Genomic DNA, 19,466 nt, shown 5'->3' with positions numbered 1-19,466 from the left:
CTTCTCATAGTCCACAAAGGCAAGGCACAATGGCTGTCTGTACTCATGTGACTTTTGTACAACTTGCCTTAAGGCCTTATACTATGCAAATTCATGTTTTTATTTTTGACAAATCTTTGACCAGAAGATAATTATTAATTATATAAGCATTCAAACATTTTTTATAGGTTTGTTACGTTCCTTATTAAGGTAGACATTGTCTTAAAATTTTGATTTATATCCATTTTACCACTAAAAAGTGTGATAAAAATAATACTTTCAAAGTTTTATTTCTTCTAGCATTCAGCGAAAACAAATACAGGAAAAAATATTTTTATGCCAAAATGTTGAAATTATGATTTCGAAGGCAGACATTGTCTTCGTTTTTGATAAATAATAACAATAATAATTGAGATCACAAATTCGAAAGAATTGTTGATTTTCAAAAGCAAAGGCATTCGCCCAAAAAAAACCCATAGTCGATTAAAATAATTTATATGCAGCAAAGTAGACCATTAATAGTAGATTGTAAATATGTAACTCATTTTATTCAAAATTTGAAAAAATCTGAGATTTTGAGACAGCGCTTTGTATCAACTATGTAGTTATTCCTTTGTTTTTGTGTTTTCCTCGTAAAAACGATGGTAACACGTATAAGAATATACAATTTAGAGAAAATAAAGTCAAAACCGGCCAAGTGCGTGTCGGGCCACGCGCAATATAAGGTTCCGTAGTACCGCTAGTTTTTGATATTTTTTGAATGGTCAATGAATGTACATAATTATTTAAAACGTGTTATACATTACTAACAACATCATCTCAGTTACGTTTTTAAAGGAATTTAAATTATAAGTTCCTTTCACCTTTAATACTTCTCCGAATAGTTACATTTTTTTTAGTTGATCGACTTTTACTCAATAACTTATGAAGTATTCTTAGCCGTGATAGTTTTTCTTTTAAATTCAGAATATTTCCTACTCCCGTGAATATTTTTCCAGAAGCAACCGTTTAGCTGGTAGAAGGGGGGATACTGCAGGACTCTAAAGTTTTTTTTTTTTACTTTAAAACTTCATATTTCACATCTCTAAATCGAAAAATGATATGTCATACTCATAATATTTTTAAAAACCTATCCAACGACACCTCACACGGTGGGGTGGACGCGAAAAAAAACTTCATCCCCGCTAAAATATGTGTAGGGGAGGCACTTACCTTAAACATTTTTTAAAAGATCTTATACACCATATTGTCGGCATCATGCCGAATTACAGCTTTGTAGGTCCTATAGTCTCTGAGCAAAACCGCGGTCCGCGGACAGACAGACGGACTGCCAGACGGGCGGACGGACAGACCGAAACTATAAGAGTTCCTTATTGACTACGGAACCCTAAAAAGAGATGTCACCGTACGTTTTTCGGAAGAAAGCGTATTCCCTCTTAAACGCACCCATAGCTCTACTAATGTTGCGATTGTCCATAGTGACGAGCAAACGGGTCACCTGATAGTAATTGCTTTCTATTAGGTGACCCGTTTGCTCGTTTGCCCTTTTATTTTCGAAAAGACGTAGATAGTTAGTTAACTGATATCATGTAATAATCGTTAAAAATACATTGTACAGATTATACCATTTCTATACCAATCTGACATTCTACACTTTCAGACATAAAAGTGATAAATATTTTAATATTAAAACCAACACACGTACATTTTTATAGATTTTTTATTATAATACAAGGAAAATCACAAAAGAAATCCATTTCGGTGTGAAAACTGTATGAAAATATCAAATTATTTTTTTTTTAAATAAAACAAGGGAGCAAACGGGTCACCTGATGGAAAGCAACTTCCGTCGCCCATGGACACTCGCAGCATCAGAAGAGCTGCAGGTGCGTTGCCGTCCTTTTAAGAGGGAATAGGGTAATAGGGGAGGGTAGGGATGGGAAGGGAAGGGAATAGGAGAGGGTAGGAAACGGAATAGGGTAGGGGATTGTGCCTCCAGTAAACTCACTCACTCGGCGAAACACAGCGCAAGCGCTGTTTCACGCCGGTTTTCTGTGAGAACGTGGTATTTCTCCGGTCGAGCCGGCCCATTCGTGCCGAAGCATGGCTCTCCCACGTGTAAATTTAGTTACGCGGTTGGTCACCTGGGGTCTTTAAAAACCCCAGCGTGAATAAACACATCTGTAACACACAATACATGCACGCGACCTCAGATGAGTGGCAATTATATCGAAATATAATTCCTTTTAGGAAGCTACCTAAAGAGCGGAGTTGCTGCGATTATTTTAAATATAGTTTTTTCTCGTTTTCACAAACTCCGGGCTTTTAAAGACCCCACGCGACCAACCGAGGGTTAAGCGCTTATTCCACTTGTCCTATTTAGAAGTCCTAGCTAGGATCCTACATAGGAGACTAATGTCAAAAAAGTCACGACATTAATAGAGTCGCCACTTGTTTCCGGTGTGGCCTTTTATGGCCACACTGTATCCAGTCACAATAAAAGATTTTGATACTTTATATTTTATACAGTTTAAAAAACACGTTGTAAATATGATTTATATAATTAATATATTATGTAGATAAGAAAATTTGAAATAATTATGATGTAGTTGTAGTGTGTGTTTAATTTACGACATTACAAGAAACAATCTAATCTATGTAAAGTATTATAATCTTTGTATATGTCATAGTCTGTCTCTGTCAAGAAAGTGAAGAAATTAAAAAATGGCATCATCCCTTTCAAATCAATCTAATAAAAACCGGCCAAGTGCGAGTTGGACTCGCCCATGAAGGGTTCCACAGCAGCAATAAGGTATATTTATATAAAAATTAAGAGGTTTTTGATTTATTTTTATATTTCAGTTGATTTAATGAAAGTTAAATTAAGGTTTCGCATACGTAAAAAAAAAACTACTAGCTAGATCTCGTTCGAACCAATTTTCGTTGGTAGTTTTTGTAGTAATGTATATCATATATTTTTTTTATACCTATCATACCTTTACTTTAGAAGTTAGAGGGGGGGGGGGGGGGGCACATTTTACTACTTTGGAAGAGTTTCTCTCGCTAACTATTCAGGTTAGAAAAAAATTATTTTTGAAACCTCAATATGATTTTTAAAGACCTATTCATAGAAAGGCCATACGCATAGGTTAGATGTTTTTTTTTTTGTTTCAGTTGTATCTATGGGGACCCCTAAAATTTTTCATAATTTTTCAATTTTTGTATCAAAGTCTTAAAGCGGTTCACAGACTACATCTACTTACCAAGTTTCAATAGCTCTTATAGTTTCGGAGAAAAGTGGCTGTGACATACGGACGGACAGACAGACAGACATGACGAGTCTATGAGCGTTCCGTTTTTTGCCATTCGGCTACTGAACCCTAAAAAGGGAAGACACTACGATGTTGCCACTTTTTAATTTCTTCACTTTCTTGACGGAGTATATAAAAAATGCAATAACTTATAGGGCTTTAAGGGTGGCAATCGAATGCGCCAATAATAATTGGGTGTTACCTGGACACCGATTTTTTTTTGAAAAATTCGTCTAAGTATGATGACACTTAAACCTGGCTTTTCTCGAAAACGGTGCGACCTACGTGAAATCACCTCATGGGTAAAATTGGTCCCTGTGGTGAGCTCGACACGCTGCGCCAGAAAAATGATGGTGTTAATTGGAGTCTTTTTTTTTCACCGAAAATTTTCTAAGTCCTGCGCCCCTTTGGCTACACTAGCACTGTGAAGTACGATTATTTCGGAAACCGAGGCTCGCAGGAAAAAATGTTACATGACAAAAAATGACGGCTTTAAGGGTGGCAATCGAATGCGCCAATAATAATTGGGTGTTACCTGGACACCGATTTTTTTTTGAAAAATTCGTCTAAGTATGATGACACTTAAACCTGGCTTTTCTCGAAAACGGTGTGACCTACGTGAAATCGCCTCATGAGTAAAATTGGTCCCTGTGGTGAGCTCGACACGCTGCGCCAGTAAAATGATGGTGTTAATTGGAGTCATTTTTTTTTCACCGAAAATTTTCTAAGTCCTGCGCCCCTTTGGCTACACTAGCACTGTGAAGTACGATTATTTCGGAAACCGAGGCTCGCAGGAAAAAATGACAAAAAATGACGGCTTTAAGGGTGGCAATTGAATGCGCCAATAATAATTGGGTGTTACCTGGACACCGATTTTTTTTTTAAAAATTCGTCTAAGTATTATGACACTTCAACCTGGCTTTTCTCGAAAACGGTGCGACCTACGGAAATTTTCCGCATGGGTAAAACTTATCCCTATGGTGAGTTCGACACGATGCGCGAAAAAAAATACAGGGTTATTACGAGATTTTTTGTCGAAAAATTTCCTAAATATTTTTGACTACAACTTTTAAACGGTGCCTCTAAAATAAAAAAATATAATAATATAAAATGTCAGTAATGACTGTCGCTACACATTTAAACTAAAAAAATATAGTGTTTATTATACCACAAAAAAAATCGAAAATTTTTCTCTTTTTTCCATAGTGCCCCTAAGGATACACCCTGACCCAAAAGTCATAACTGAGCTTTTTGAAGAATTAATATTTAGTTTTAGTTTGTATTTATAATAATTTAACAGTTGCTTAAGAGCTAAATTAATATTACAATTGGCCGAGCGTAGTAGACGATTAATACAATAGATAACTATATCATCAGCATATTGCAGAACATTAACACCTAATACTTTTACATATTTACAAATTTGTGATGTATATAAATTATACAGGATTGGAGACAATATCGCTCCTTGCATTAAGCCTTTATGTGCAAATTTTGGACCATGTAGTATATCATTAAATTTCACATAGACAAGACGGTGATTTAAGAATCTATATATCCAATTTAAAAACCTACCAGGAATCCCCAATTCACTTAAAACCTTAATAAGTACAGACAAATTAACATTATCATATGCACCTTGCACATCTAAAAATACACAAATTGCATTTGAATGAGCCATTATAGAATTCTTAATATCATTTATAAATGAAACAAAGCCATCAACTGTACTTTTTCCTTTACGGAAACCTAACTGCAAATCTGGTAATATTGAATTAGTTTCTGTAAAATAGTCTAACCTAACTTTTATCATATTTTCAAAAACTTTTCCAATGCATGAAGTGAGTGATATTGGACGGTAAGAATTATGATCATGGATTGACTTATCTTTTTTCAGAATGGGCAAAACACACTGAGTTTTCCACTCGTCGGGAATAACTTGTTTGGACCATAGGTGATTGTAGATATTAAGAAGAACTGCTTGTGCATTTTTGTGTAAGTTTTTAATCATTAAATATGGAAAATTATCCAGTCCAGGAGTAGAATCTCTTCTTGACATTAAGGAACTATAAAATTCATCCCAGCTAAAATCTTTCATAAAGAAGTTGAAATATTCACTATCATTATTACTTTTAAATATATCTTCTAATGAACTTTCACATTCTTCATCATTTGTAAATTTGTCTAAAAATTCTGGTACAAAACTATCACATTTACTATGTATGCTAGAATCTACACGCTTATATTTTTTGATAAAATTCCAAATATTCGTGACTGGGGTGTATCTATTAAATGTAGAGCATAAATTTTGCCAACTTTTTCTCTTTTCCTCTTTTATAATCCTTTTTTTGAGTGCATCTAATCTCTTATAATTTATATAATTTTCCATACTTAAATTACTTCTGTATTTTTCCAAAGCTTTTCTACAATCCTTTACAGCCCTATCACAAATATCATTCCACCACGGAGCAGGTACCTTCTTTTTAAATTTTTTAGATGAATTAGTTATTATAATTTTTGGAACACATTCATCTCTTAAAGTGTTTAGTAGATCACAGAAATGATTATAACTTTCTAAAGGATTTTGTAAATTATATTCAAAATCTTGAAATAGATCTTTTGACATATTAAAGAACTTATCCCAGTTAGCTTTTTTGAATAAATACTTATTTACATTTTTATTTATGTCATATTGCATAGGAGAAGTATTAAGTTTTGTAAAAGTTGGAAAGTGATAACTTCCCAACGGATCGTCACCGACATGCCATTCACAATAGGGAGCCAACTCTGGACTCACTAGTGTAACATCAATTGCAGAAGTGTTATTGTTTGGTCTGCCTACTGTAGTAGCACAACCTGTATTTAAAATACATAAATTATATTCATCTATAACTTCATACAAGTCTCGTCCTCTTGTATTATTTATTGTACAACCAAAAGCTATGTGATGGGCGTTACAATCACCCGATATGATAATAGGTTTAGGAAGATTATTAATTATTCTTTTTAATTTAGTTTTATTAATTTTGTTTCTAGGTGGACTGTAAATGCAAAGGATTGTAATGGAACCTATACCTGTTTCTATGGTTATGGCAATAGTCTGTATATCTTGATAATTTGGAGTCGGATGCTGCACATACTTTATAGAATTCCTAATAATTATTGCCACTCCTCCGTGTTCATTTGTAGCATTTTTATAAATGAAATTATACCCAGGGAAATGAACCCGAGGACTTGAAGTTTTAAGCCATGTTTCATTTAATAAAGCTATATCTATTTCTTTATCTATTAAGAGTGATTGAAGTAAAGGTTTTTTATTATTTAAACTCTGGATGTTATGCTGTACAATATTAATACTATCCATGACTTATTAAAGTTTTTAATGAATGTTTCTTTAATATGTGTTGTAGTCTTAATCTCATTAGAATTTCCTATACTTACAATAGTGCTTATTATGGCTTCTAAAATTTTTTGATTATTAATAATGTCCTGGGCTGATATCTTTTCTGGAACAATTTTAACATTTTGAGGATTAGCTTTTGTAAGAGGTGGGAAAGATGTTAAATTATTTGTTATGTCTGCATAAGTAGAATTATTAACTCTCAAAGATATGTTTTTCTTAATTTTAGAAGCCTTAATTGGGCACTCCTTAGAAATAGCTAGGTGATTACCTCCACAGTTTTTACATTTTAAAACTTCTGATGTGCATTCTTTATAAGAATGATTCTCTGCACATTTAGAACATGCTTGTTCATTAAAACAATATTTTGCAGAGTGATTGAAAAGTAAGCATTTAAAACATTGTAAAACTGGAGGTATATAATTATGAACCTTATATCTCCATCCATCTAAGAAAATGCATTGTGGTAATACAGTGCCAGAAAAAGTAACAGTAATAGTATTTAACGGCACAAATGTATTATTTTCTTTTTTCATAAACCTACGTACACCAATAATATCAAGATCACTACTTATTTTTTCAAATAACTCCCTATTGCTAATTTCTTTAGGAATGTACCTGACTACCCCAACCCTTTCCACAGAGGCAGCTGGGATATATGCTCTTAAGTTATTCTCTTGTATAAATTGGGCATTGAGGAAATCATTTGCTAGTGCCGCTTGTTTGAATATTATTTTTATTTTGCGGGCGCTTATTCTAGATCTTTCATGGACCCCTTTAGCATTTTTGAAAATTTTTGATAAATTTAGGGGGTTCATATTCCCTATTTTGGTGTCTTTATTGCAATGCTCTACGAAGACTATGAATTCTCCATTGGAGGTAGTATCGGGATATTTTCTTGTGTAAGAAGGCTTTTGAAATGGTTTATACTTATCGCCTGGGCTGTCGAAAATTTTTCTTTTCTTTGATGAAGACGATTTGTAACTACTTGCATCATCTCCATCGCTTTCACCTTGCATTTTGTTAGTTTTTCGTTTTATTTTATGTAAGAAAACTAGCAAATAAAAATTTTAACAAATTTTTGTTCAAAAAAGGCGCCTTCCTCTTCCCGCCAAAAAGAGCAAGTCCAAAGGGACAAATGTCAAAAGGGTGTTGCTATTGCTAAAAAAAAAGTTTCGCCTCCTAGACATTCTTGACGCACTGTAATTCGCTTCTTAAGCGCTTATTCCACTTGTCCTATTTAGAAGTCCGAAAAGGAAGCTAGGATCCTACATAGGAGACTATAGTTCGCTTCTTATTCCATTGTCCTAATTTAGTGACTAAATCAGTTGTCATTTTGGTCAGACGTCTTCTTAATGGCTCCAGTTCTATCAAAGCACCAAAAAATTGGTCTTCTCATAGGCTTAGCTGTTGGTTCAATAAAAATAAAAATAATGAATGGCGAAAAAGATGGTTGAAAGAATTTTTGCTCCACGTAAAATTATGAATTATGAACTTTCTGAACTACTTGGAACCAGCAGACTTAAGAAATGAGCATTCAAAAAAAATCACATGTACTTTTTATATTTTTTTTCGTTAAAATATAGTATTTTAAGAATATAAATTAAATAATTTTGAAATTCATTGGCTAGTTTTTTCTCAATAAATGTTTAAAGTTTCGCTCTGACGTCATCATCAGCCGCCAATCGACCTCTGCATATGTTTTAAATTTCCTTTCAACCTTATTTATAATGGCTGGTTCGTCAAATGCAAGTTCTCATTATGTGAAAGCTGATACGAGAAGCTCACCAAAAGTTGGAAACGTAACGTTGGTCGAATTTATTGCTAATTTAACGCCATTGAAGGTGAAACAAAGGTTAAACGTATTTGTTCAAAAATATAAGTAACTAATGGGTATTTTTTTCGTTTATGTACAGAAAAACGATCCCTGACCTTATTCCTCGAAATGTTTTTGTAATGAGCAAAATTAAAAAAAAATGGACAATCCCCATTACCGACGAATGGATTCCAGATCTTATAATATAATATAAATTGACTTTATTACAGATTTAGCAGCTCCCACTACAGATAAATAGGTTGAAACCATCTGGCAACACTGATTTAGTCATTCAGGAGCAACATTTTTTTTCGATTTATGATCCTAGCTTTCTAAATGTACACTTGACTAAATATTGTAGGATCCTAGTTAGGACTTCCTAAATAGGACAAGTGGAATAAGCGCTTTAAATTAATCTGTGGCCGTGTCGAACTGTACCTTTTGTTGAGGTAGGTACTCTCTATAAATATATCTGTATTATCTATGGTACCTAGGTACCGTATGTGATAAACTATCTGTGGCCCGTATGTGATAAACTATCTGTGGCCCGTATGTGATTAATGTCAGAGGAATAATAATTATAATAATGTTTTTGTATATCTACTCATTATCAGTGATGTGTGATTAGTCATATTTTCGTATGTTTTTGAGTATAGTTACACAAATATCGTGTTATAGTCGGTGTTGTCGTCTGTGAGCTCGCAGTTTCGATGTGTACTGGCACCATGGCTGTAGAAGGTCGGTGAAAGTGTCTGTAGAGCGACCGTGAGGCAGGTGCTCCGCGCAGACAGTGGGCGAGGATGGGCGTGGGCCTGCAGCCGCTGGAGTTCACCGAGTGTCTCGCAGACAGCCCGCACTTCCGTGAAAATCTCCAGCGCCACGAGAAGGAGCTCGAGCGAACGAGCCAGCAAATCAAGAGACTCATAAAGGAAGTGAAGGATGTCGTGCAGGCGGCCAAACGTGAGTTCGTAGGCTTAAACTATTATGACCATTATTGCACGAAGTAGTTTCCATGCTCTAATATTGTGTCACGTTTACGTGCGCGAGCCTTACGGTCTCTCGAGGGCGGAGCTGACGGCTCTCACGGTTGTATAACTGCTGCGGTGATAACAATGAGTGCACAGTGTTCGTTGTGTGACATCATGTGGCCAGCAACAGCCTCACAATAGCCTCGCCCTTGATAGTTGAAGCATTGTCTATTCACATTCATTGCATTTTTACACAAATAAAGATCATATTTTTATGAGTCTCAAAATTAAATCTGGCAACTTATTTAGTAATAAGAGGAGCTGTTATCGAGCAATATGTACGTAATTCCAAAGCGAGATAACAAACACTATATCTGTTATTATGATAAGCTAAATCAAGAAAGTAAGTTTATGGCCTACATTGATTGTTATACAATTTTTGCACTTATTAAAATATAAATATAAGACTTTTTTAATTAAATAATAATAGTCAATATATATCATTGTTTTAAGTGCTTGTTTCTTGAAGTGCAACCAGAGTCCAGATGCATATTATGTAATTTTGTATTACTCAATTACTTATATAAGACTTTTCTTAGCCGTGATAATTTTCCTTTTAAATTCAGCATATTTCCTTCTTCCCTGAATTTTTTCACATTTCCAGAAGCAACCATTTAGCTGGTAGAAGGGCTCTAACGATTTTTTCCGCTTTGAAACTTCATATTTTACAAATGGATCCTTAAATCGGTAAATAATCTATGAATACATATATGTACTTGTAATATTCTTAAAAAACCTATCCAACGACACCCCACATGTGGAAGCAAAATAAAAAAAATCATCCTCGCTTGATGTGTAGGGGAGATCCATAAAAAAATAAATAAGATTTTAAAAACCATTTTGTCGGCGTCATTAATATAATATGTGCATCATGCCAGATTACAGCTTTGTAGGTCCTATAGTCTCTGAGTAAAACCACGGACAGACCGACGGACAGACAGACAACAGACAGAAAGACAGACAGACAGACCCAAACTATAAGGGTTCCTTGTTGACTATGGAACCCCTTAAAAAGGAAGATGCTGTTGCATATGAGCATAGGTTATAATATTATTATGTTAAATGACACAGCAAAATAGAAATCTCCTTGTATACTTAACACAAAATATTCTAAAACAGTTACTGCAACATGTTTGTGTAGTGACATCAGTCCCAGCTCCATATCAACCGCCAACACACAACAGTGAACAGGCACAACAATGCATTACCAAAACTTTGTCTTTGTGTGCTTTATCAAATTGTTGAGTGGGTCATTTGTGTGCATTGTCATTTACACACCATTGATATATTTCATACTACTTATATACTGCCGTGCAGACACTACAGCGCAGTAAGTGCAAAATCATGATTAGGAGAAAAACGCATTTAAAGTTTAAAAACGCAAAAAAATATATTAAAATGTATTTGTTTTATTCTTTGTCAACTTTATCTCAAAGTGAATAATGTAAACTTAACCCTAGACGTAAAAAATGCCCTGAAAACCCCATGAATAATTTATTACAGGCATTAATATTTTTGGGGCCCCTTTACTGCACAGAAAAAAACGAGAATTACATATTAAAACGAAGTAAAAAAGGTGCATTACTGCACTTTAGTTAGTTTTGTGTTCTGGAATATAAAAGAAGTAGTGCATACAAATGAAACATCATAATAATTTGAAAATGTTATTTTTAATAATCAAATAGAATGCGTTTTTCATTTGATCTTCGTTTCTAAGCTAAAAATTTATTAAAAAATCTGAATCGTTAATTAATATGGCGTCATTTTAACCATTGTTGATATAGTAAAATCTAATATTGACCTCACCATGCAGTAATTGAAAATCAAAATATGATTTATATAGCCTGCAAGTACTTATATCTTTTTGTAAAAGATAGTTGTACGAATTGCATACATACAACTCTTTCTAAGAATACTATACAAATACTGCATTTTAGTAAGTAGTATAGATTATATCAATATAGCAATTAACTTTTTAAAATGCAGTATTATACCCGAATTTACTGCATTTTAATTAGTAATCACTAGTACTGATTAAATGCAGTAAAATTGTTTGTATGGAGTTAACATATACAGCGTTTTAATTAGGTTTCCACGTGACTGTGTGTGTATACAGAACTATTTAAAAAACAGTATTTTATTTGTATTTACTGCCTTTTAATCTGAAATTACAAAAAAATGCTTGCAGCAAGTGATTTTACTGCGATTTATATAGCAATAATATATTTTTGGCGGTAAAATGGGGTAGATACTGCATTTTCAAAAAACTTTGTAGTTAAAAATAAAATACTTACATTTAACGTAGGATAATGTGAGTAAGCCAGAAAGAAAGAGAAAAAAATGTAGATTTAGAATATATCAAAAACGGAAAATCACGAAATGCGCCTTACTGCACTTTAGTATCTGCATGGCAGTATAGTGGACCCAACTGACTTTTTTTTTCCTTCACGCATGTCTATATATATTATAATCTAAACTTTTCGAAATCAGGTTTTACATAATATTAAGTATGTGGTAAAGAGTATTTGTCATTTTATACAATGCATGGTAAAAGTATATAAAATTTGAAAAGAATTGTCTGACTCACCCGGGGCCCGGGGGCTCCAAGGATTACGGTTGAGCGGTTTGGGCGTGAAGAGGTAACAGACAGTAGTGGAGGTGAGCATGTCGGGTGTCAGTATATAACGCAGTCGGGCGGCGGCAGGGCTGGGCGCGGCGCAGCTGGCGCTGGCGGCCAGCATGGAGCAGTTCGAGTTCGCGTGCATCGGCGCCTCCATGACGGACGACGAGCGCGTCATCGGCCGCTCGCTGCACCACTTCGCGCACCTCATCCGCACCATCGAGGACGAGCGCGACAGGATGGTGAGTCTCAACTCCTATCACTCCTACTGATAATATGAGCTCTTCGTTTGTTTCGATGACGAAAGACGTTACATCATAATTATATAAGGGCCAACCCACACGTACCACGACCACACTTTCGTACGTAACCACATCGCAACCACTGGCGACAACGCAACCACGTCGGCATTTTGTCGGTACCACAACGCAACTACAAAAAGCTGCAGCGACACGATTCACACGGAACCACTGCTCGACAACATTTTGTCGTTGTGATGAGGTGTGGTTGTGGTATGTGTGAGTTGGCCCTTATATAGACATAATACATAATATTACTTGTGAATTGTGATGCCGACCACATCGCAACCACAACTTTGCGTCGATGCAACGACAGTGCGCGCACACCGCCCGCGCTCTTCCCCCCTCAGTTTCATTGACTTTCGTACCGTGTAACCACATCACAACTACTGTCGACAACGTAACTACGTCGGCATTTTGTCGGTACTACAACGCAACTACAAAAAAAGCTGCAGCGACATTCACACGTAACCATGCTGCTTGACGGCATTTTGTACTTGCGACGTGGTGTGGTTGTGGTACGTGTGGGTTGTCCCTTAGGGAGATCGCAGACGGAACACTTTTTGTGTGATCGAGTCTGTGGCGCACATACAGTCGGCAATCGGCATGGCCGCGCGTCTGGCCGGCCATGCCGATTGCCGACATCGTGTCTATCGTGTCGTGTCGTTATCGTCGCAGTGTGAAAACGCCCAATGTCGGCTTCGAAGTTCTAGCAGGGGAGCCCAAGAGGGAATTTCACGACATACTCGAGCGTGTCAGATTAAGCTTGTATAGGCTTTCCATATTATGTGTCTAGTCATCATGGTATAGAAATCAGATTTCTCTCGTGGTGGGTTAAAAAAGTTATTTTCAAATATTGAAATCTCATCGGAATTAAGATAGAGGATGTTAAGTATACCCTAAATAAGCTTCCACGTAAAGCACTGACGATTTAAAGATATTAGGTAAGCTTGTAGGAACTTTATAAAAGTAAAAAAATAAAGCTTCATATTTTCGTAACTGAGATATTTTCGACCATTTCTTTAATACTTACTACTGATAAAAGCTAATTTAGTTTATGATAATTGATAATAATTTGCACATTACTGATACATGTGATCCAAGGATAGGCTAATAAACTAATTAAATATGGACTCGCCGCACACGGTTGACGCCGGTGACCGCTACTTTTGTGCCTTTTCTTGCTTCTTGTGGCGACTGGCGGCGTTTGTGGCTGTCGCGTGTGGCCCGTGTGCGGCCACACTTAAGGACTAGGAGTCCTAATTATTATTAGGATAGTGCAAACAAAATATAGGAGCATTTTCAAGTCTGCTTAACTTTCTGTGCGCGGGTCGCACGCTCGCGGTATGCATGACAAATGAGGTAGCGGCAGGCAACGTGTCGTGATTCGTGACGTCATAGCACGCTCGTGAGTTGTGACGTAGTGGGCTGTCGGAGCCGGCGCGCGCGTGTCTGCGAGCCCGCCGCATCGCGCCGGGACGCGTATTTACAAAGGCTATACAATCAGAGTGAAAGCGCGAACTGAACTGGCTTAGCTTTTGTTACACAAAAACTTGTCAATATCCTAATCTATTACAGTACAGAAAATGATCGAAATCGCCTAGACTTTGTTAGCTAAATTCTTTCTAACATTACAGCTACAAATGCTATTCAATTTGATACCGATATGGTAAATAACGTCATCGTTAGCTTTAAAAATATGTAGGTGGATAGTTACATGGAAATTATTATTATTTTATTGTTAAATTGCACGTTTCTATTCTGTATTTAAGTGACAAAAAAAAACTATAAACAAACGAACTTTTAATAGGTAGGAAACAGGTACACACTACACACTTGTTGAGCACCTGGCCCAGAGCAGGGACAATAAAAAGAGGAAAGAGAAGAGAGAAATAAAAAAGAGGATTAAACAATTTAACAAATTTATTTAAAAAGAAAAAAGAAGAGAAACCTAGTCAGACGGAGAGCGGGTAAGGTGGGTACGAAGCCTAGCCTCAGTCTATTTCGGGGTTCTTTGAATTCACGGGTAGGGACACTACACTTATCTTGGGATCAGACAGCGACGTGGGGGACTCCAGCTCCTCAAGTCTCCGAGATCTACCGGACAGGCGTATGGTCGACGGCCAGCTGTTGTAAAGTACCGTACTGTACCGTACTGTACCACGGTAAAAAGCTTAATACAGTTAATATTTCAAATAAAATCTACTTTTACAAGGTTTAAGAGTTGAACTGATTACAAAAAAGTTGAAACAAAGAAAGTTGACGAACACGTGGTCGGTCACAAGAAAAGATTTTACAATTTAGACAAAATACAATATGCTTTTCGCCAACAATTAAAACGAAATACAGAATAAAGCTGGATTACAAGAATAAAGGAATTAAAAGACAAATACCTTGGAAAATTCCACGGACACACACAAAACACTCACTCACCTATAACGGGGACCTTTAAAAAAAGGAATAAAAAGGATTATGTAGCGAGCCGGAGGGTTTTTATACCCCCGAGCTGGTATATTTTTTTAAAGTTGACAGGGTAACTGTCAAGGAACAAAGGTGGAAGGTCATTATTTTATTTAGGATATGAAAAATATATCTTAAGATAATAAAAAAAAACAATACCCTTTATTTACTTAATAAACAGTCTAATAAAAAGGAAAAATATCTGATAAAAATAACAGATATCTCAGCAGAGAATTAATCAGTCTACAACATTTGCTAAAAGATGGCGCTGCCAACCTCATTTTTTATTCAAGCGATCGCAATCGATTAGACGTAAAGGTAACAAAGGCGCCTAATAGATGTCGCTATATGACATATCCATGTCGCTATGCGACATATCCCCCCTCGCTAGCTAAGGATTTTTCATGATAAATGAAAAATCCTGAAATAGCTAAAGCTAGAAAGTGGGAAAAAGGGAAAAAAAAAATATTAAAAAAAAAAAAACAAAGGGGAAAAAAAATAGCCCTTTGGAAAAAAAGGAAAAAACTAAAATAATAACAGCCCTTTGGAAAAAAAAAGGCTAAAAGATCAAGAGCCCTTTGGGAGAAAAGAAACAGCTCTTTGGAAAAAAAGAGATTAACAGCCCTTCGGGAAAAAGGAAAAAAAAAGTACAAACTAATAAAAGTTTGGAAAATGGGGCAAATGGGGGAAAAAAAAATTGCATTTGGGGAAAATGGTGAAATGGGAAAGAAAAAAAAAATAATAATTTTGAGACAATTCTTGTGTCAGCGCGCGGATAATTTGACCAAAGATTCATAAATCACTTACATTCATCAACTTTCACTTTGCAGCTCGGTCACAAAGACTGGACACGAGACGCCCTAGCACACGAGTATTATCCTACGAATACGAGAAGGACAACACCCAACAGGATTTATTAGGCCTTGGAAAAATAAAGATTAAATATTTGCCAAAAAGTTGGAAGATTCAGATGCCAGCATTAAGTTAACACGCGCCGAAGATAAAATTGACTACCCTTGCATACTCCGTTCACACCATACTTCACATACATTCATACATCATCATAATATATCGCATACATACTTCACCTATCTAATTGTGCATCTGGTCACAATAATTGACCCAAAGACGCTAACCTATCACACATTAAGCATTGCCGTCCGTAATAGAGGTACAGCAACGCAAGTCAAACTATACATCATTATTATAAAATAATGTACAGCAGAAACCTACAACGTGGAAACTACCAGCCTTCCAAATTACAACAGAGCTATAACAGCGCCCCATTTAAAAGAGAACAGGACTATAAAAGAGAGCCCCATTTAAAAGAGAACAGGACTATAAAAGAGAGCCCTGTTTATAAGAGAACAGGACTATAAAAGAGAGCCCTGTTTATAAGAGAACAGGACTATAAATTAAGAGAGCCCTGTTTAAAAAATTTAAAAAAGAGAATTTTTATTTTTCCAGGCAAAATTATGAATTTAAATTCTATTAAAAATTAAATTAAAAAAAAATAATAAAACAAGTTATATGTAGCGCCATATTTAAAGATAGCAAGCTTTTATGCTAAGCTATTAAAGAAAATTTAAGTAAATTTACCAAAGTCAAATTTAAGCAATAAAAAGAGAACCCTAATGTGAGTGAGATATTGTGTCCGTAGATTTCAAAAAAAAAAAACAAACTAATTTTGTAAAACAAAATTAAAACAAATTAAGTAAGTATAAAGTATTGTATAACCTAATACTTTACACAAAGACAATAAAGGACAAGACAAGTTACTGACTGACTGACTGTTTAAGTAAAATATAGTATTTAAATTAAAAGTTATAGCCACAAAAAAATTAAAAGTTTTAAAAGTTAAAAGTTAATTGGCAAAGTATTTAGTAATAAACAAAGGCAAAGAGAATTTAGAATTTAGAGGTTAGATATGTTATCTTAACTTAGAATTCCTAAGTTAAGGTTAAATTAAAGCCAAAAAAAGGTAAAAGCCAAAACACATAAGTGTTACAGAAGGTAACACTGCTGTGTACGCAAGAGAATGTATGTGTATGTGAGTGAGGGTGTGTAGGGGTGTGTATCTGTGAAGTGTAGTGTGATAATATATATAATATTTAAAAGTAATTAGTAAGGCACAGCGCCACAAAAGTTAGAGGTATATTCCCCAATACAAAAGAGAAAAATTAACCTGTAAGAAGTTCAGGTAAATTTTTAGGAAAAGTACCTATACACCTTTTTAGCATAAAGGTATATATAAAAGAATAATATAAAAAGAATACAATAAATAAATATAATATTGTGTGCAGAGAGAGGTATCAGTTTCTGCCTCTTACACAACCTGGATACCAGCAGGATGCGGCCAATTCTTACCCCGGGCCGATACAGGGAAGTAAAAATAGAAAAATAATTAAAGCAAGAAAAGAAATAAATAAAAAGAACTTACTCGAACAGTCAGTACAGCACGAGGACGGCACAACACACACACAAACTGAACCCGCAACCACGGAGAGACCGCGAAACAACTGAGGCTAGTTTTGGGAAAAAAAAAAGAAAACCGAGTGGGCGCCAATTGTCACCTGGCCCAGAGCAGGGACAATAAAAAGAGGAAAGAGAAGAGAGAAATAAAAAAGAGGATTAAACAATTTAACAAATTTATTTAAAAAGAAAAAAGAAGAGAAACCTAGTCAGACGGAGAGCGGGTAAGGTGGGTACGAAGCCTAGCCTCAGTCTATTTCGGGGTTCTTTGAATTCACGGGTAGGGACACTACACTTATCTTGGGATCAGACAGCGACGTGGGGGACTCCAGCTCCTCAAGTCTCCGAGATCTACCGGACAGGCGTAGGGTCGACGGCCAGCTGTTGGTGCCGAGGTGTTTGGGACCCCGTCGGTGGCAGCTAGTTCAGTGTGCGGTAGGTGCGTCAATCAGACGGCATGAGCAGCACGTGGTCGGCTCCAGGCGACCAAACTCTGCTGCAAGATAGTAGTGGTCCGTTGTCCGGGACAGAGCAGGGCAAAGTTGTCCGGGAAAGAGCAGGGCAGAGTAGAGTTGTCCGGGAGTAGAGTTGTCCGGGACCGAGCAGGGCAGAGTTGAGTTGTCCGGGACCGAGCACCCCTGGAATGTTCCGAACCAGAGTCTTAGGACAGGTGTTCACGCTGTTGATGACCCCCCGCAAGCACGTGTTCTCCACCCGAAGACTTCGAGCACGTGGTTGCGGAGTCCATCACAAACATTAATTTCACAAAAAAAACTATCAAAAGAAACAATAAAATTTAGAAAAAGCTACAACAACAAAAGGTTAAAGAACTTTTGACAACGACAGCCATAACTAGGTCATGGCCAATTTTGTTATGACAATTAAAACATAAAATAGTATGACCACGGTAAAGAGCTTAATACAGTTAATATTTCAAATAAAATCTACTTTTACAAGGTTTAAGAGTTGAACTGATTACAAAAAAGTTGAAACAAAGAAAGTTGACGAACACGTGGTCGGTCACAAGAAAAGATTTTACAATTTAGACAAAATACAATAATATGCTTTTCGCCAACAATTAAAACGAAATACAGAATAAAGCTGGATTACAAGAATAAAGGAATTAAAAGACAAATACCTTGGAAAATTCCACGGACACACACAAAACACTCACTCACCTATAACGGGGACCTTTAAAAAAAGGAATAAAAAGGATTATGTAGCGAGCCGGAGGGTTTTTATACCCCCGAGCTGGTATATTTTTTTAAAGTTGACAGGGTAACTGTCAAGGAACAAAGGTGGAAGGTCATTATTTTATTTAGGATATGAAAAATATATCTTAAGATAATAAAAAAAAACAATACCCTTTATTTACTTAATAAACAGTCTAATAAAAAGGAAAAATATCTGATAAAAATAACAGATATCTCAGCAGAGAATTAATCAGTCTACAACATTTGCTAAAAGATGGCGCTGCCAACCTCATTTTTTATTCAAGCGATCGCAATCGATTAGACGTAAAGGTAACAAAGGCGCCTAATAGATGTCGCTATATGACATATCCATGTCGCTATGCGACAAGTACAAATACTTAATAATAAAACTATAATATTTTTTCTAGAGTAGTTAGGCACCTCTAATGTAAAATACAAAACGCAGTCTACAGTGTGTTATAAAAATAAGAGCGTTACGAGTTTCCCCATACAAAAGTAAAAAAAAAAAATTTGGTCTTTCAGCGCTGCTACTTTCACAGTGAACTCTCTACAAGGAACACGTACACACCCCAAAGTATTATCACTTATTTTAATGACTCATTTAATAATCTTAGCCATCATTTTTATGAAATTTACGATTACCTTAGTATTTTAACAATTTAAACGTAGTTGGTAACCGTAACAGTCAGATCGTGTCATACTTATAGTGTGGGCTGTGGCACGATTATAAAGTATAAACAAATATGGCGGTGAGCCACTACTCGACTAGGTTTTTTTCGTACGTAATGTTTGAAGATATATTATCGACAAAAGCTTTTCTATTTAAGTGAATATGTATAATACAGTACTAGGTTTTGTCCATGATTT

The 19,466-nt window shown here is 35.7% G+C and overlaps 2 protein-coding genes and 1 long non-coding RNA gene across 4 annotated transcripts in view; 2 read left to right on the top strand and 1 right to left on the bottom strand.

Moving 5' to 3' along the window:
• Nucleotides 1-6,478: 6,478 nt before the first annotated feature.
• LOC121726479 lies at nucleotides 6,479-7,709 on the bottom strand. Its single transcript, XM_042113870.1, has one exon. It carries the CDS (start codon nucleotides 7,707-7,709, stop codon nucleotides 6,612-6,614), a length of 1,098 nt encoding a protein of 365 aa, XP_041969804.1. The 3' UTR covers nucleotides 6,479-6,611.
• Nucleotides 7,710-9,061: 1,352 nt separating this feature from the next.
• LOC121726067 (rho GTPase-activating protein 42-like) overlaps nucleotides 9,062-19,466 on the top strand; it is a 40,803-nt gene continuing 30,398 nt past the window's right edge. For both annotated transcript variants that reach the window (XM_042113295.1, XM_042113294.1), the window contains exons 1-2: nucleotides 9,062-9,466; nucleotides 12,239-12,396. In XM_042113295.1, coding sequence (XP_041969229.1) covers nucleotides 9,307-9,466; nucleotides 12,239-12,396 — 318 coding nt within the window. In that variant the 5' untranslated portion in view covers nucleotides 9,062-9,306. The remainder of the gene's footprint in view (nucleotides 9,467-12,238; nucleotides 12,397-19,466) is intronic.
• LOC121726068 lies at nucleotides 12,655-18,000 on the top strand. The gene is made up of 3 exons (XR_006035480.1): nucleotides 12,655-12,666; nucleotides 17,219-17,222; nucleotides 17,825-18,000. It is a non-coding gene; the product is annotated as an uncharacterized LOC121726068 (long non-coding RNA).

Source organism: Aricia agestis, chromosome 4, assembly GCF_905147365.1.
Source record: "Aricia agestis chromosome 4, ilAriAges1.1, whole genome shotgun sequence".
Taxonomy (NCBI): domain Eukaryota; kingdom Metazoa; phylum Arthropoda; class Insecta; order Lepidoptera; family Lycaenidae; genus Aricia; species Aricia agestis.
This window is presented reverse-complemented; position numbering and strand designations above follow the sequence as displayed.

Excerpts from the sequence above, each read along its gene's own strand:
- LOC121726479 (XM_042113870.1), bottom strand. The coding sequence starts at position 7,709 with ATGCAAGGTGAAAGCGATGGAGATGATGCAAGTAGTTACAAATCGTCT.